A 19076-nucleotide genomic window follows, 5' to 3' on the forward strand; every position below is an offset into this window, starting at 1 on the left:
GCTGGTATTGCAGGTGTGTACCACCACTCCTCAACAGAAACCATATATATGTGTGTGTATGTTTGTGTGTCTATGTGGGGCTTTTTTTTTTGGGGGGGGGTGTTGAGACAGGGTCTCATGTAGCCCAGACTAGTATTGAACTCCTGACCCTCCTTCATCCACCTCCCAAATACCATGATTACAGGCTTGTGTCACTATGTTTGGCTACACACAATATTCTTTATACACACTTCCAATTTACAGTTTTCAGGGGACACTGAAAGGTTCTACACAGCCAGTGCCAGGCTGCTGCACAGTTGAAGGGAGAGAACAATCTTAAGATTCTAAGACAGAAAATGAATCCCCCACATGAAAAGAACAAAGGAAGTCGTCATCTTCCATTTTGTCACCTTTTCTGTTCAAGACAGTACCACACTGGAGACAAGAAGACTTCTAGAAGTACTTAATTAACCAAAGAAAGTAGGTCACCTGACCTCTAAAAAGTTGAGTACTCAGGCCATTCCATTCCCCTTTTAAGACGTCAAGGTAATCCTGGGAAATCCAGTTCCCTAAATATGCTTGTCAATCAACCTGGACAACTAAGGCAAAAGAAAATAGTTCATCCATAAGCTCATAGGCAAGGAAGAAAAAAACAAAAGAATTTAGTTAGCTCAGAAAGGAGAAAGTCTTTGCTGTCCTAATACAAATTGCTAGATTCAACAAGCATTTCCCAGTTCCAGAATGTGAAAACATCAATTGCCGGTAACATAATGTTGCCCTTCCCCCAGACCCAATTTCTTTTTCCTTGGTTAACACTTGTTGAATTCTAAAAAAAAGAAGGTAATTAAAGCCATTTACTATAGGAGTAAAAGTAAAGATTGGAAAAGACTCAAGGTTCTCTGAGCCACAGATGTCCCAGACATAAACACCAGAAGTACTCAATAAGCAGAGGTGGAAAACCATCTCACTCCAGATGGGAATCTACAGAGCATGGCTGTGACTGTCAAGTCCTACCCTCTTCATCTCACTGTCTCCATTTTATCCTAGTCAGGGAATGTGTCCCCAATAACTTCCTCGCTTCACAAATGAAAATCCAAACATCCCATGATTATTCTGCAAATAATTTTGCACAGACATCTCACCCCAGTGCCTGTCTGGAGCTCACCCAAGGTCACCAAACAACTTGGTTGTGAACCAACTGCCTTAACCTTTGAAGGAGAGGATAGCTAGATTAGGAGACCAGAAGAATGAGAAGGGTGAGCACTTTGCAAGGCTGGCCTGTCATTGTTCAGTGGAGGCCAAGCCAGTGACAAGGGACAGTTGCCAGGCCCAGGGAAAAATCTGTGAATTGTGCTTTTCTCTCCAGGAAATAGAACAGACAGAAGATGGTGGGAGAAATGGAACCTGATTATGTTCTTGGACTGTGGATTTTACTGACATAAAACAGAATATCCTGTATACCTGATATCAATGTATAAATAATGAGCATTAACACAGTAAAATGTTCAATGAAAAAAGTCAAACTATCAGAGTTACATTTTTCCCCCTCAATCAGTAACATTTTATCATTGGAGTGGCTAAAACAACACCAAAGCTTCTGGAGGCCCCTGCAAAGCAAGGCATCTGGTTGGACAGCAGGTGAGCACCAGGCTTCAATTCTGCATACATGAGCCTTACAGAAATGGACTAGAGGCTGAGCCAAACCAAAGCAGGATAGCCTTAGAGCAACAGCAGCTTTCTAAAATGGGTTAGACAACCATCCTATGCAGGGCTCATGATTTCAAGGCCAAATTAAACGTCATATTCCCTACAGTCTGCAACCCCAAAAAGAACTGCAAGATGAGGGGGAACAGGGTATATCTGCATTATATACATACTTTCATTACGAACGTTTGAATACAGACTTTCTATACACACATTACCTATATAATAAAAATGTACACGGCATGAGTATATGTCACTGTATAAATATAGAGTTTTAGAAATCTTGAACCCGCGTTTCCTGTTCACATCGGTTTCTCCTTGTCTTCCTCCCCAGTCGGGTCCATCATTTAAGAGTTGGGCAAAAGGGACAAGTGTCATTTGTGTTGGTCTGGGCCCAGAATTTGATACACTGGAAAGAAAGAGACACACATATACCTCAGACTTGGCTGGGAAACCAAAGTAAAGTTAGCAGAGTGCCACAAAGATCACGAGATCTAACTCTCCAAAGTTCTCACAAGGGCCAGATGGACTAGCAGGGCTATTTCAGTGGGATCTCTCTGCATGTTATGTGTTGTAGGTACTTGTTAGTATGAAAATATGCTTGTGTGGGTGCATACATGCATGGAAGCCAGGGGCTAACCACAGGTGTCTTTTTTTCCACCATTAAAAAAATATTTATTCCATGTATGAATGTGTGCCTTCAGGGCTTTTTCTTATCTAGAATATAGGTGCTGGGCTGGGTGCCTGCCTAGCAGGCAGAAAATCCTGGGTTTGAGCCATAACACCACATAAACCAGGTACAACGGTGACACACACCTGTAATCTTAGCACATAGGAAGTGGGGGCAAGAGGATCAGAAGTTCAAGGTTAAATAAAGTTCAAGATCATCCTTACCTACATAAGGAGCTAAAAGAATTTAGATGTTAGTATAGTTTTTACTTCTTGGAAAACAAACTGGTTAAGAATTACCCTGCTGTCAGCAGGAGTCACTTGCGAGTCTGTTAGTGAAGATAACACAGGCCTCCAAACTCTTCGGTTAATGGAGTTACTAATCTCACATTCAGGCCCATCACTCCTCTCAGCCAGAGCAAAGCTCAACCAAGGAAACAGATTATCAGTGTTTAACTATGAACTGCATTTAGTCACCTACAGAGAATGGGGTTAAAAGCTATGACATCCTAGCTGCAGATTCTGAATTCTGATGGTGAGTCCACAAATGACTAAAAACTTCATAACTAAACATGAATGATGGGAATTAACCTAGTAAAATATTCCAGAAAAATGACCTCAGCTGTCAGAAAGAGCACAGCACAAGCATGACAGGCAGCACCTACCTCCTTGTGTAATGCATGGGCGCAAGCCATCGGATGCAGCTCACTGGGCTGGACAAGTTTCTGACACATCAGACACAGCTTACAGGTGGGTGGCGCCTGTGGGACAAGAAAGCTGGTCACAGCTGGCCAACTTCCGGGTAGCCTTGCCTGCTATGCCCATGACTCGGACAGTTCCATGGAGCAAAACTATTCTTCAGCAAAAGAAACACAAGTCCAAACCTAGATTCCTGCCTAAAGTATGTGCAGCGTGTTCCCAGTAGGGCTGCAAACAACCCTGCTGTGGAGATAATGGTTTCCTCTAGCATTCTTACCTGTAACCCACTCCCTCCTCACCCTGCGCTTCTCCACATCCCAGTGTTAAAAGAAAAGAGTCTTACATGTGAAGACCTTCCAGGGTATGAAACTTGGGCAGAAGGCAAGAACATTGGGGTACTGATTTGGGCCAGAGGAGCAGGGTACAAAGCCCGGATCCGACCAAGTGGCTGTGGGTAGAAATAATTTCAGAGTGAGGGAAGAGAGTCTGAGCAGCAGAGCATGTATCAAAAAAGAAACTGGGGCCAGCAGGATGGCTCAGTGGGTAAAGGTTCTTGCACGCAAGCCTAATGACCTGAGTTCAATACCTGGAACTCACATGATAGAAGAAAATGGACTCCCACAAGTTGTCCTCGAACTTCCATACATGGACCGGTGAAAATACATCACACACTCACACACACACACACACACACACACACACACACACTCATAATTTAAGAAGAACAACACGAAAAGAAATCATTGACTTTAAACGATGAAAAGAGCAGAGCAGATACCCCTTGCTCTGATGCTCCTCACTCCCAGTTTCTCTGAAGTTGGCTTCGTCCTCAGCCTCTCAGTAGGCCTAAGTTCTCTCCCTGTAGCTCCTCTTACCTGAGTGCTCGATGCCACCCGTTCATGCTCTGCCAGCCGTGCAGCTACCAGCTGGATTAACTCCTCCATGGTCAGGCCTGCCATGGTGGTACGTGCTGTCTTGATTTGCTGAAGAATGTTGGTCATCTGGGCCCTGAGAAAGAACATCCATCTTTATGGGGAACATCCCCCTCAGCTCCCTATTTCCAACCACAAATATTTCTCTGGCAGATACCTGAACTGATCCTTAAGAGCACTTACTTATTGCACTGTGGGAACCGAGTCAGCAGCTTTTCCAGGATCTTCTCCAGTTTGTCTACTGGTTGGGGCCGGGGAGTTTCAGTAGAAGCCTTAATCCCGCCCAAGCCTGGGGGAGGCGGGATGGAGGCAGCAGGAGGCATGTGTGGACCATGAGGGCTGACCAGGGAACCCAAGCCAGGGCTATTTCTCCCATGTGAGCCAGGAAGAGGTGGGGATGGTTGACTGGACTGGGAAAGGGCAGGGTTCAAGATTGGAAAAGACAAAGAGCGAGGATCTGCACTGGGCATGACCATAGGCATTGTGACCTGCCCAATAGAGAAGGGCATCCGAGGGGTCAGAGAGGGACTGGGCTGAAATACTTGAAGCATGAAATCTGCCTGCAAAGGGGAAGAGGCGGAGGACAAAAGAGATGGGGAGAAAAGGTTAGGAACTGGAGCAAGGGATAAGGAAATGGTTCAGTTGGTAAAGTACCTGCCTTGCAAGCATAAAGACCTGAGTTCACATCCCAGTAGCCATGTGACAGCTTATAGAGGGCATATATCTGTAACCCAATGCTGGGGGGGCAGAGTCGAGCACATCCTTACAGTGGCCAGCCAGTTTAGCCAATCCTTGAACTTTAGGTTAAGTGAGAGACCTTGTTTCAAGAAATAAGGCTGGGTATAGTAATACATGTCTTTAATTCTAGCACTAAAGAGGAAGAGGCAGGTGGATTTCTGTGAATTTGAGGACAGCCTAGTCTACACAGTGAGTTCCAAGCCAGCCAAAAATGCATAGTAAGACCCTGTCTTAAGAAGAAAAAGAATCTTAAAAGATAGTGACCTAAAGTTGATCTCTGGCTCAAATGCATAGGAACACACACACATACACCCACACATGTACAGACATACCTGCATTGCACATGTGCACACATATACAAGCATGCATTCACACATACATTATATAAACATACACATAAAAAATGTTTAGGAGCCTTCAATCCCAGCACTCGGGAAGTAGAGGCAAGCAGATATATCTCTGAGTTCAAGGCCAGCCTGGTCTACAGAGTAAGTTCCAGGACAGCCAGGGCTACACAGAGACACCCTGTCTCGAAAAACAAAGATAAACAAACAAAAACAAAAATATTTTAGGAGAGAAAACTGGGGCAGACATCAGTGAGCAGCTCTCACACTCCTGCACTAAACAGGGATGCCCCAAAGTCCTCATAGGAAGAACAAGGAGACAACTCTGACTTTGCCTACCACACAGAAAGGTGGGCTGGACTCAAGTCAGCACTCTTACCTCTGACGGGGGCGGAGGCAGAGTTGGGGTAGGGATCTGAGGAAGGCTGCTCAGCTTAGCTCCATTCCTCACTAGCTGGATGTGACTATTAAACTGGTCCTGGAACAACAGGAAGGAGAAGACAGCCCTTTACTCTAGGCTGAGCAGAGCTCTAGAGAAGCACACAAGCTCGCTCGCTCGCGCTCTCTCTCTCTCTCTCTCTCTGTGCAGCAGTAAACCGGCAGCACAGCAGCCTGCCGTCAGGAGGGCTGGTGCACAAACTGGGGCTCACCACACTTACACGAACATTCTTCTTCATTATCCGAACTCCATTCAGCCTGGTCTCCCACTCCTGTTTGGAACGAACTGTCTCCAGGGTTGGGGGAGTTGACCTTTCAAGAAATGAAGAATTCACAGAATTCAAAAAACAAAACAACAATCAATTCTTTTTTTTTTTTTTTTTTTTTTTTTTTCCCCCAAGACAGGGTTTCTCTGTGTAGCCCTGGCTGTCCTGGAACTCACTCTGTAGACCAGGCTGGCCTGGAACTCACAGAGATCTGTTTACCTCTACCACCTCTTGGGCAACAATCAATTCTTTTTTTTTTAAAGATTTATTTATTATTATGTATACAGTGTTCTGCCTGCAGGCCAGAAGAGGGTGTCAGATATTATTATAGATGGTTGTGAGCCACCATGAGGTTGCTGGGAATTGAACTCAGGACCTCTGCAAGAACAGCCAGTGCTCTGAGCCATCTCTCCAGCCCCAACAATCAATTCTTAATTCACATAAAATACATACTTAGAAACGCTTTGGGCTAAAAAGCTTTGGTTCCATGCTTGGTCCCTCAAAGTAACTGAAAGCAAGATGGCAGCCCAGTGCTCCTGCCTCCATTTTGTATGTGTCCTCCTCTTTGGAACAGAGCACGTTTGGCTCTACCTAGGCATGTTACTCATCTCATTTATGTTACTTATTATTGCTTATCTAATCTATACCCTCCCCTTTTGATGATAATGACACAAAGGCAACTGTCCTAAAGTCGCAGTCATCTTCAAGGAACAACTGTCCTCCAGATGAGGACAATCACCCATGAGGGTGAGCCGCATCCTAGAGTAGCAGTGGTGATCTTGTGGGAACCAGATGATGCCCTCAAGTGGTGGCACCTAAAGGACTTCTTCATATCACCTCGCAGAACAAGAACTGAGCCAAATACCAATAGGAGCACATCTTGAGCCAGACGGTTAATTATTTACCTGTCCTGCCCCTTGTCCTAATTCCTCTATTTAGATCTGAAGTTCTGTGCCACGTGGGGCTGTATGCCTGTAAACCAAACATTCTGAAGCCGAGGCAGAAGGATGGAGTGTTCCAGGCCAGCCTGGACTACATAAAACCTATCTTAAAACCCTAGGCTAGACTAGAGTGATGATGGCTCAGCAGTTAGTAGTGCTTGCTTCTTTTGCAGAGGAACGAAGGTTCGATTCTAGCATCCACACTGCGCATCACACTACTGCTTACTACTCCAACTGTGGAGGATCTGACACCCTTGGACCTGTCTGTGGGTACCTGTACACATGTGCATAGAAACATTCAAACATACACACATCGATATAAATAAAAATAGTCTTTTTAAAAACCTATATAAACAGATCAATCCAAAGCTCATGTTGGTACTCCAAAGGCAGCTTTGTTATCTCTGGGTCTCTTTATCTGTTCTTTCCAATGTGGCAACATTGATTACATGTTTTCTGCTTTTCACCATTACTGATCTCTTTAACTGGTATACTATGATGAGTGACTGAGCACAGCCTGCTAGGGCTGCCAGAGCCTGGGCTTTTGCCCTAAACTCCAGTTACACCCTGAGACACAGTTGTTGGGTAATGGTCCTTAAAAGAAGAGGTAGGAGCAAGTGCTAGAGGAACCCAACAGTCTAAGTCATCTGCTTCACATAAATGATAGCACTTTTCTGTCTGACAGGGTCTTCCACGTAGCCCATCCTGACCTGGAACTTTTGATCCTTCTGCCTCAGATGCCTAAGTACTGGGATTACAGGAAAGTGCCACCATGCCAAATATTTTAAGGCAAATATTTAAGAAAGGATCAACCACAGAGAGGGTTCTTGGCTGTCTGGAAATGCTACAGGAATCCTCCAAATCCTGTGGCAGACAGAGGAGAAACGGTCATGGAAGAAACAAAATTCCAAAGACCTATACTACGCTTTGATAGTTTAGCAGACGGCATTTACTCAAACAGAAGTATGATAATAAAAAGTGCAAAGCTATAGAAGGAGGAAAGACTGAGAAAGTACAGAACATGGAAGAGAAATCTTCAATAGTTATGGATGCACACACAAAGACAGTCCTAGAAAGAGAGATGCAAGTCAGGCCTGCTAGCCTAGGCCTTAGAGGAGTGTTAGATACTGGTAAGCCACAAGCCATGCGGCAAGGTATAGATTTATAGAAATGGGAAGAACTAGATAGAAAGAAGCCTGCCATGGCCATACAGTTTATAAGTAATATAAGTCTCTGTGTGTTTACTTGGTTGGGTCTGAGCAGCTGTGGGACTCGTGGGTGAGAGAGATTTGTCCTGACTGTGGGCCAGGCAGGACCAGGAAAACTCTAGCTACAGAGGAGGCACCTACTTGAGGTAAGTCAGATGCAGCTCTGCTTCTTTTTCTGCTTCTTCCAGTTTCAACACCAGCAACTCCTTCCGGCTCTCTAGTGACAGGATCTAAGGAACCCATGCACGCACACATTCATGTATATACACATACGTGTTTGTGCACACACATGGGGGGGAAGGGAGGAAGGACAGAGAGAGAGAGAGAGAGAGCGCTTTACAAATACAAACTACCTGTAGTTAAAACAAATGCCTCCAGTCTTTAAGTACTTTATCAAAGCTATATAGCACCTGGGAGCATGAGACCAAGTCTTTGAAGACACTGTCTCTTCTTACCTCAGCCTTCCAAGCCCGCTCTGTCTCTTCCATAATGTTCCGATTGATTTCACCATCCTGGTTCTTGAGTCTATCCAGTTCCATTTCCCACACTTCTCTGTACAGTAAGAAGCCAAGAACAAGATTAAGGAAGCAAATGTAAGTTTGCTGAGCAACACCAAGGCAAAAGGGAAACCCGACTGTCCTGTCGGGGGCTGCTACATGAAGCCTCACTCCCAGGATTCACTTTGGAGACAGACAAATGATGTGTCTGCAAACAGGTCCAATAAGGGAAACATTCCCTTCTCCACTTGCTCAAATAAAGTTACCTAGTGCAGGAAAGGAATATCTCTTAGAACCCAAACCTAGCTGGGCATGGTAGCTCATGTCTATAATCCTAGTTCTTGGAAGGCTAAAGCAAATGGATTGCTTTGAGTTCCAGACCAGCCTAGACTACAAGGTGAGACCCTGTCTCAAAGAAACAAAACCCCTCATGAGGCACAATGTTCCACGTATTTAGGGCACTCAAAGCCTTTAGGGTGTTCCTTTTATTTCTCAGTGTGTCTTTCAATGAGGTTAGTGGAAACACAGGACCAAACACTGGGCTAGGTAATACTCAACTTTAGTGCACAATCAATCAAGCATTTATCACTGGCTTACTGATCTCTGCATTTCCTTAACTATAGTAAAATCCTTCAGAAGCAAAATGTGAACTGTTATGGCAGGTGGCTCAGAATCTTGGTAATACTTGAGAGTTTAAGACAAGAGGATCACCACAAATTTAAGGACAGTCTAAGCTGCACACTGTATTCTAGGCCAGTGTGGGCTATTGGATGAGATTCTGTCTCAAAAAAAGAAAATGTATTTCCATCATACTTAGCACTTCCCATTTTTATCCATTTCCTCCATTTTAAAATGCTTCCTGCCCCAACTCCCATCCTAAGGGTATAATATGTTCAGGATTAAGGTGACCAACTCTTCTGGTTTGCCTTGCATTGAAATGTCTCCTAGGAGATGGGTCTTTCTGTGATACACTGGGAGAGCTGACCCTCACACTCAGGACTGTGGAACAGAGACAAGAGGAGAATTTTCTCATATTACATTTGACTGTAAGATGAAAGCACAAATTACCCAGACTCATGGAAAGAACGGAATGAAAATGTTTTAAGTTATCTTTGATACTTTTTTTTTTGTTTTGTTTTGTTTTTTTGAGACAGGGTTTCTCTGTGTAACAGCCCGGGCTGTTCTGGAACATTCTGTAGACCAGGCTGGCCTCGAACTCACAGAGATCCACTTGCCTCTGCCTCCCGAGTGCTGGGATTACAGGCGTGTGCCACCACTGCCCAGTAACAGTTCTCTCATTCTCTCTCTCTCTCTCTCTCTCTCTCTCTCTCTCTCTCTCTCTCTCTTTTAAGATTTATTTATTATGTATGCAGCATGTATGCCTTCATGCCAGAAGAGGGCACCAGATCTCATTGCAGATGGTTGTGAGCCACCATGTGGTTGCTGGGAATTGAACTCAGGACCTCTGGAAGAGTAGCCAGTGCTCTTAACCTCTGAGCCATCTCTCCAGCCCACAATTCTCTTTTTAAATGTATTTATCTCATGTGTATGGGTGTTTTGTCTGAATGTATGACTGTGTACCATATCTGTGCCTGGTGCCCTTAGAGGCTCTGGAAGTGGAATAACAGACAGCTGTGGCCTGCCATAAACCGGAGTCCTCTGGAAGAGCAGCTGGGGAGCTCTCTCTCCAGCCCCAGAAGCATTTCTCCTACCAGAAGTGTCTAAGGCTCTTTCCCTTCACATAGTCTTGTTTATAATAATCCAATTCTCCACACATCCCCATCCTCTATTTTAGATTCTGGGTATGTCTGCTACATACATACCCAATTCATTACTGACATCAATCTGCATTTGCTTTCTACTGACAAGTTCTGTCTATCTAACAGACCTGAGTAGGTGAGCCACGTGTTATCCAAACTAACTTCTGTCACAGGAAGAATTCTCTAGCAGCTCTTTAAAGGCTTATAGGTGGTTATACCTTCCTGACCAACATGTAATCTTCAAGTTCCAAAAAGCCTCCAAAGCTAGAATCTTCTCACCATAAGAACACATGGAATGCAGCCGGGTGGTGGTGGCGGCACACACCTTTAATCCCAGCACTTGGGAGGCAGAAGCAGGTGGATCTCTGTGAGTTTGAGGCCTGCCTAGTCTACAGAGCGAGATCCAAGACAACCAGGGCTACACAGAGAAACCCTGTCTCTAAAAACATAAAAACAAACTAACAAAAAGAATATGTGGAATGTGCTGGGCGGTGGTAGCATACACCTTTAACCCCAGCACTCAGGAGGCAGAGGGAGGATCTCTGAGTTCGAAGCCAGCCTGGTCTACAGAGCAAGTTCCAGGATAGCCGGGACTACACAGAGAAAACCTATCTTGAAAAAAAAAAAAAAAAACCCAAAACAAACAAACAAACCCCAAAAACATAATGGCCATAAGCTTTCACTTCCACATCATGGTCCATCACTGAAAAAAGTTAGGGCAAGAGCTGATGCAGAAGCCATGGAGGAGTGGTGCTTACTGGTTTGTTCCTCATGGCTTGCTCAGCCTGCTTTCTTAGAGCATTCAGGACCATCTCCCAGGGATGGCTCTGCCAACAATGGGCTGGGTCCTCCCACAGCAATCACTAACTGAGAAAATACACTACAGACCTGCCTACAAGCCAATCTTATAGAGGCATATTCTCTCTCTCTCACTCACTCACTCACTCACTCACTCTCACTCTCTCACTCTCTCTGGAGCTGAGGATCGAACCCAGGGCCTTGCGCTTGCTAGGCAAGCCTTCTACCACTGAGCAAAATCCCCAACCCCTAGAGGCATTTTCTCAATTGAGAGTCCTTCTTCCCAAATGCCTCTAGCTTGTGTCAAGCTGACATAAAACTAGCCAGTATTGTTACTGAATAGTCTTTTTGCACACTGTGAAGATATGTTGCTCTCACTGGTTTAATAAAGAGCTAAAAGGCCAATAGCTAGGCAGGAAAAGGTTAGGTGGGACTTTCAGACAAGTGGAGAGCTCAAAGATGAAGAGGGCAGAGTTGCCAGGAGAAGCAAGATAAACATGTCATGTTAAAAAAGGTACTGAGTCACATGGTAAAACGTAGATAAGAAATATGGGTTAATTTAAGTTGTTGGAACTAGTTAGTAATAAGCCTATGCTATCAGCCAAGTATTTACAATTAATAAAAGTCTACTAAGTATTTATAATTAATAAATCTCTGTGTGGTTATTTGGGAGTTGGCTGGCAGGACAGCCTATACAGTAAATACACCCAAATAAATATGTGTTATAAAATTTTTGTTAATGAGGCTGGAGAGATGGCTCAGCAGTTAATAACACTGGCTGCCTTTCCAAAGGAGCTGAGTTTGGTTTCTACCACCCACATGTTGGCTCACAACCATCTAATTCTGACTCTAGGGAATTTGCCACCCTTTTCTGGTTTCCCGGGCGTCAGACATACAAGTGATTCACAGGAAAGATACCCATACATATAGAATAAAATTAAAATTAAACAAATGGGCAAGTTCCTGAACACTGATAAAAAGTACTCAGCTTCTTTATATGCTACCTACACTATAACATAACCATCAGATTTTCAAATAACTCATCATATAAAAGACACATACTAGCTGGGCAGTAGTGGCACACACCTTTAATCCTAGCACTTGGGAAGAAGAAGCAGTTGGATCCTTGTGAGTTTGAAGCCAGCCTAGTCTACTAGGTGAGTTCCAGAACAGCCAGGGAGGGCTACACAGAGAAACCTTGTCTACAAAAACCAACAAAGACACACACACACATACACACACAAAACAAAATCAAGGCTGCAAGATAGCTCACCAAATAAGGGCATTTGCCACCAACTCTGATGCCCTGAGTTCAATCCTTCGAACTTTCATGGTAGAAGGAAAGAACTAATTCATTTCTGAAAGCTGTCCTCTAATTTCCAATTTTGTGCTATGGTGTGCACATTCTCCCATGCACATGAACACACAGTAAGTAAGTAAGTGTGGAAAAAAAAACAAAAAAACCAAAACCAAAAAACACCATACATACCAGTTCCCAACTTTTGGCAAAACACAATCCATTAAGTGTTTTATGGCTTTTGATTTTGCCCAGGCCTTACTATGCAGTCCAGACTGGACTAGAACTTGCAGCAATCCTCCTGCCCCAGCCTCCCAAGTGCTAGGAGTGGCCATGTGAGCTGCAAAGCTCAGATGAATTTTAAAAATGTACTTACTTTAATTTCTTTCAATCCTTTCTCATGTGTAGTTTTTAGATATCAGTGGTTGAAATTAATAAATTCAATCACATTGTACAATTCTGACTTATTTCAGGTCTTGATATGTTTAAATATTTTTAAAAATGAACTTTGTTCTTTATCATAGAAGCCACACAAATTATAAAAAAAAAATTTTTTTTTTTGAGCTGAGGATCAAACCCAGGGCCTTGTGCTTGCCTGGCAAGCACTCTACCACTGAGCTAAATCCCCCACCCCTATAAAAATAATTTAATATAGAGACCCCAAGTATAATATTTATATGATCCTAGACAAGTTATTTAATTTTTGTTTTGCTTTGTTTTTGTTTTGTTTTGTTTTTGGAGACAGGGTTTCTCTGTAGCTTTGGAGTCTGTCCTGGACTAGCTCTGTAGACCAGGCTGGCCTCAAACTCAGAGATCCACCTGCCTCTGCCTCCCGAGTGCTGGGATTACAGGCGTGTGCCACCACCGCCCGGTGTTATTTAATTTTTGTAGACATCATTCTCTCCATTTATAAAAACAATAGTGTTTGCATCATCATGGCTTTGATGAGAAAGATAACTGGGAAAGCACACGTAAAGAATTAGTCATGCCGGGCGGCGGTGGCACAAGCCTGTAATCCCAGCACTCGGGAGGCAGAGGCAGGTGGATCTCTGTGAGTTTGAGGCCAGCCTGGGCTACAGATATAGTCCAAGACAGGCTCCAAAGCTAGAGAGAAACCCTGTCTCAAAAAAACAAAAACAAAACAAAAAAAAAACAAACAACAATAACAAAAAGAATTAGTCATGAAGCCGGGCGGTGGTGGCACATCCCTTTAATCCCAGAACTTATTTATCCCAGGATTTATTTATTTTATTTCTTACGTGTAGTGTATCATTGTTTTGTCAGCATGTATGTCTGAACACCTCATTCTTGCAGTGCCCAGGAAGGACAGAAGAAGGTGTCAGATTCTCTGGCACTGCAGTTATAAACCAGTTAAGTGCCTGCCATGGTAGTGCTGGGAACAGAACCCACACCCTCCAAGAGCAGCAGTGTGTGTCTGTAATCTTAGCAATTTTTTGTGGGGGGTGGTTCTTTGAGACAGAGGATCAAAGGCCAGCACCGCCTGGCCGTTCACAACACTCTCATATGGAGATAGGAAAGAGTCCCTGGAAGCTGATAGGCTAGCTGGCAAAACAACAAAGAGACCCAGTCTCAAACGAAGAGGGTCTGCAAAGCAAGTTCCAGGGCAGTCAGGGTACATAGAGAAACCGTGTTTCAAAAAACCCAAAAAGAAAAAAAAAACAAAATCAAAAAAACAAAACAAAACAAAACAAAACAAAACTTCCTCGTTATTATTTTTTAAAATCTAGATGACTATGTGAACTTTAAATCTTTATTGTGGGTATGTGCATACCTATGTGTACAGATAGATGTTTTGCCCATATGTATGCCTGTGAGACATGTGCATGAAGTGTCTCTGGAGGCCAGACTAGGGTGGTAGATCCCCTGGGACTGGAGTAACAGAGGTGCCATGTCAGTCCTCTGGAAGAGCAATCAGTGCTCTTGACTGCAGAGCATTCTCCTGCCCCTTCCTTGTGATTTTCAATTTCACAATCATAAATGATGCCACAGCAGCCTCTCTGTGTGACCAATGATGTGAGAGGAAGGTGAGCTGGGTGAGCCACCTGGTCCACCCCAGCCTCACTATTCTGCACTGCTAGTCCAGTGAGGCTTTCTAAGCCTTCTTTCCTAGAGTATGAAGTGAGGAGAACACAGGAATCCACCTTCCATAGTACCATGGTGCAAATTAAATGAGTTAATGTATTCAAAATGCCTAAGACGGTCTCTAGCAAATAGTTAAGAGCTTCATATATGCCAGTTATCATTTGAACGCTAGAACAGTGGGTTGGGGATTTAGCTCGGTGGTAGAGCGCTCGCCTAGCAAGTGCAAGGCCCTAGGTTCGATCCTCAGCTCAAAAAAAAGCATTTGTGTCCCTCGATATTATGGGCTGGAGAGATGGCTCAGAGGTTAAGAGCACTGGCTGTTCTTCCAGAGGTCCTGAGTTCCATTCCCAGCAACCACATGGTGGCTCACAAACATCTGCAATGAGATCTAGTTCCCTCTTCTGGCCTGCAGACATACATGCAGGCAGGATATTGTATACATAATAAATAAATCTTTAAAAAAAAAGATTGAATGCTAGAACAACTTTCTTCAGAGAAGCTAAAATACAAATATACTTTTATTTCCCGGCCAGGCACAGAAGCATATACCTTTAATCCCAGCACTTGGAAGGCAGAGATAAGAGGACTCTGTGAGTTTGAGGTCAGTCTGTTCTATAAAGCCAAGGCTACATAATGAGGATCTGACTCTCAAACATAACAAAACATCATTTTCCCAGTGACAAGTGGCTGTAGGAAGACAGCTGCCTTAGAGTATAGGTGCAGATGCTAAGTGTCCCACGAAATAAATACGTATTCTCTGACACTTAGAGAAGAGATAAGAATTAGGATCTCTGAGTCCTCAGCCAAAGGCCTTTCTTACACTCTAGATACGGGTAGAGACAAAGCAGAACCAAATCCAGTAGAGAGGTAAGTAGATATAGTCAGCTGTGGTGTTCAAAGGTGTATTTCCTGAGCTCAAGACAATTTAGGAAATCTTTTTCTTTTTGGTGTGTGTGGTTATTATGACATAGCTCTCTTGCAGTTCTGGCTTGCCTCAAATGTAGAGGAGACTGACCTGAAATCCTGATCCTCCTGCCTCCACCTCCTAAGTGCTGAGAATACGGGCTCAGACCACCATGCCAGGCTTAAAATCAAGTTTCTTAAAACAGTGTATCCATACACAGAATGATTAGATACAGAAAAACATTACTGGGATAAATTCTTCATTGATTCAACATCTTTAACAGTAGTCTCAATGTGCTACACATTTTTAAACTTACAGATATAACCCAGATACTCCAGTTTTGCTTGGTGAGCAAAAGGGACAAGGACAAGCAATGTGGGCAGAACAAGCCAACTGTGCAAAAGGCAAGGGTCAAGGGCACAAAATCCCAGCAGGATGAAACAGAGGCACTAGCACAGAGATGGCGCCAGAAGCCTTGGGGATAGAGCTGCACTTTTCAGAGTGTAGGCCAGGGTCCCCAAATACATCGAAGGCCCACTCCACAGAGCTACAACTTAAAGCTTAAATTTGTAAGCTGGAAGGAAGGAAGAAAGGAAGGGAGGGAGGGAGGGAGGGAGGAAGAAAGGGAGCAGGCGGTAGTGGCACACCCCTTTAATCCCAGCACTCAGGAGGTGGAAACAGGTTAATCTGAGTTTAAGGCCGGCCTGGTCTACAGAGTGAGTTCTAGGTCAGCCACAGCCACACAGAGAAAGCCTGTCCCAAAAGCCAACAAACAAATAAATAGGAAGGAAAGAAGGACAGATAACAATATTTACCTTTTTCATTTTCATTATCTGATGAGCTGACACTAGAGTTTTCCTGAGAATACATGACATGTGACAGTATCCTCACTTTTGTGACTAATAAATACATACTTCTCTATTCTTCTGATTTCAGGCATTTTCTCTTTTGGTAAAGGGGCTGTTTGATTTTTAAGCTTTATTTTTATTTATATGTGTGCACTCTGGTGTATGTCATGTGTGTGAGAATGTCCAAGGAGGCCAGAAGAGGGTATTGGATTCCTGGGAGCTGGAGCTACAGGCTGTCATGAACCACCCTATACAGGTGCTGGGATTCGAATCTGGGTTCTCTACAAGAGTAGCCAGTGTTCTTAACTGTTGAACCATCACTCCAGCCCCAGATTTTAAATTTTTGCATACAAAATTGTATCAACACTTGGAAGATCTACACAATGTTGGGCCAATATTTAGTAAATATGCATTGTGTTATCAGATCAACTATGGGATCCACTCAATGGGTGTAAAGATTATTTTAAAAGACGCTGAGATTCCATAGTTGCAGGGGGAAGAAAAAGCTCTTGGAATTTCCCTCATGAGAGCCAAAGCAGCAACTTCTAGAGAGCACAGCTGTCATGAACTGCTCATAGTGGATCTTCTCCCAGAGGAAGAACAGGAGCCATCAAACAAGCCTCCTCTTTTACCTCTTACTACATGTGGAGGCCAGAGGTAGATGGCAGGTGTCTTTCTCTACTTCCTTCTATGTTACTTTTTTGAGGCAGGGTCTCTTCACTGAACCTACTGCTCAAAGATTAGCTAGACTAGCTAGCTGGATAGCTCCAGGGATCTGCCATTCTCTGCATCCCCAGTGTGGGGCTTATAGAGATGCCACAGGCCATGTCAGCTTTTCACATGAGTGCTGGAGATCAGTTCCTAGTGTCTGCACAGGAAACACTGAGCTATCCCTTCTTATGTTCTGAGACAAGATCTCTCATGGAACCAGGAGCTTATCAATTCTGCTAGCCTGGCTGGCCAATGAGCTACAGGGATCTTCTTGACTGGCTGGCCAATGAGCAGCAGCAGGGCGTCAGCTGGCCAATGAGCTGCAGGGACCTATTTGACTAGCTGGCCAATGAGCTGCAGGGATCTTCTTGACTGGCTGGCCAATGAGCTGCAGGGATCTTCTTGTCTCACTGCCTCCCATCCCCAGTGCTGGGGTTATAGATGTGTGCTGCCATCCCTGGTTTTTAGAGTTGCTGAAAATCTCAACTCATGCTTGCCTGCATAGTAGGCATTTTACTGACTAAACTACCTCCCTAGTTCATAGACATTCTCATCTACTGAAAGCTCATTTTTCTTTCCACAAACTGTTCTCTAAGCGCTCTTTCTCATCCCTCTCCAGGGAATCATTTGGGGACTACAGGAATGAGTCAGCTGGTAAAGTACTCACGTTGAAAGCTCAAAGATCTGAGTTTAATCTGCAGAACCCACATAAAGGTGCTGAGCATGGTGGGAGCACACACTTGTGATCCCAGCACTGGACAGGGGAGACAGTAGATCTCTGGGGCTCACTGGCCAGCCAGTCTAGCCTAATTGTTGAACTCCAGGCCAACAAGAGACCTTCTCTCAAAGGAGGTAAAATGGCATTTGTGGGGATGACATCCAAGGTATCTCTCTGTCTCTATCTCTGTCTCTGTCTCTCTCTCTCTCTCACACACACACACACACACACACACACACACACACACACACTGCTGGTTAATTAACTTGAAACAAGCTAGAGTTATTTGAAAGGATGTAATGTCAACTGAGTAAATGCCTTATATCCCTGGGCTGGTGGTCCTGGGTTCTATAAGAAAGTTCTATAAAGAGTTCTATAAGCAACTCTCCTCCATGGCCTCTGCATCAGCTCCTGCCTCCAGGTTCTTCCCCTGCTTGAGTTCCTGCCCTGACTGCTTTTGATGATGAAAGATATGGAACTGTGAGTGGAATAAACCCTTTCCTCTCCAAGTTACTTTTGGTCCCGGTGTTTCATCACAGCAATAGTAATGCTAAGTAACACACACACACACACACACACACACACACACACACACACACACTTAAAAAATGTTTTCCCTGTAAGTACTTTTCTTCCCTCTTCTCTTTGCCTAAGAAGATGGCACAGACCCTCAAATTCTAACCCCTTTAAGTACTGCTTTCTAGTAGTTCTTCCATGTGCATACCCGTTGCACGACAAATAAACTGTTTTTCTTATTGATCTGAGAATTTTAATTTGCTAACCCTAAAAAGGTACAGGAAAAGTTTTCTTCCATTTGACTCAAGTTCCAAGGTAATGTAGGCATGCCTATAACCCTAGCTCTCTGGAGGCAAAGACAGGACAACTACAAACTTGAGGCCAGCCCAGGCTGCACAGTAAGTACCAAGTCAGCCAGGACTTCCAAGTAGGACTGTTTTAAAAAGCAACCAAAATAACAACAAGGTAAACCATCAGATCTTAGGCAGGCCTGGTGGCACAGGCTGTAACACCAGCTACACTGGAGGCTGAAGCTGGAATTTCAAGTTCAACGTTTGCCTGGGTTACAGAGTAACTTTAAAGCCAGCCCTGTCAATGTAGATAGACCCTGTCTCAAAATAATAAAAGTAGGCTGGGAATATATATAGCCCAGTGCTATATTCACACACATACATAAGAGCATGTGTAAGGCACTAATCCTAACCCTAACTACAACCCCACCCAACCCATACACACCCTAACAGATTTTATCACAGCAATTATAGCAGTTCAAAAAGTTTATCATGGTAGTTTCAGGCTCTACTTCAAAACTAACTTTTAACAAACTGATCATATGAAATGCTTTAGCATATCAAAGAATACCCACAATTATACTTAGAAGCTGTTAAAATAACTCCTGCTCTTCTAGCTCACCTATGTCCTGCAATTTCCTTCAGACTTCAACAAGAACACTTGCTATCAGTTAAATTCAGAAAAAAATGTTTTTTTCCACTAAAGAGATTTATAA

The 19076-nt window shown here is 43.8% G+C and overlaps 1 protein-coding gene across 7 annotated transcripts in view; it reads right to left on the reverse strand.

The window, feature by feature from the left end:
* Nucleotides 1-191: 191 nt before the first annotated feature.
* The window catches only part of Rnf214 (ring finger protein 214), a 38314-nt gene continuing 19429 nt past the window's right edge, over nucleotides 192-19076 (reverse strand). For 5 of the 7 annotated variants that reach the window (XM_036192793.1, XM_036192788.1, XM_036192790.1 and 2 more), the window contains exons 7-15: nucleotides 8374-8470; nucleotides 8060-8148; nucleotides 5725-5815; nucleotides 5445-5543; nucleotides 4167-4543; nucleotides 3927-4059; nucleotides 3395-3499; nucleotides 3018-3113; nucleotides 192-2092 (exon numbers count right to left, since the gene is read on the reverse strand). In XM_036192793.1, coding sequence (XP_036048686.1) covers nucleotides 2027-2092; nucleotides 3018-3113; nucleotides 3395-3499; nucleotides 3927-4059; nucleotides 4167-4543; nucleotides 5445-5543; nucleotides 5725-5815; nucleotides 8060-8148; nucleotides 8374-8470 — 1153 coding nt within the window. In that variant the 3' untranslated portion in view covers nucleotides 192-2026. The remainder of the gene's footprint in view (nucleotides 2093-3017; nucleotides 3114-3394; nucleotides 3500-3926; nucleotides 4060-4166; nucleotides 4544-5444; nucleotides 5544-5724; nucleotides 5816-8059; nucleotides 8149-8373; nucleotides 8471-19076) is intronic. The other 2 variants (XM_036192794.1, XM_036192789.1) reach the window with 1 other exon arrangement.

The sequence above is a fragment of the Onychomys torridus genome, chromosome 7, assembly GCF_903995425.1.
Source record: "Onychomys torridus chromosome 7, mOncTor1.1, whole genome shotgun sequence".
Classification (NCBI taxonomy): Eukaryota; Metazoa; Chordata; class Mammalia; order Rodentia; family Cricetidae; genus Onychomys; species Onychomys torridus.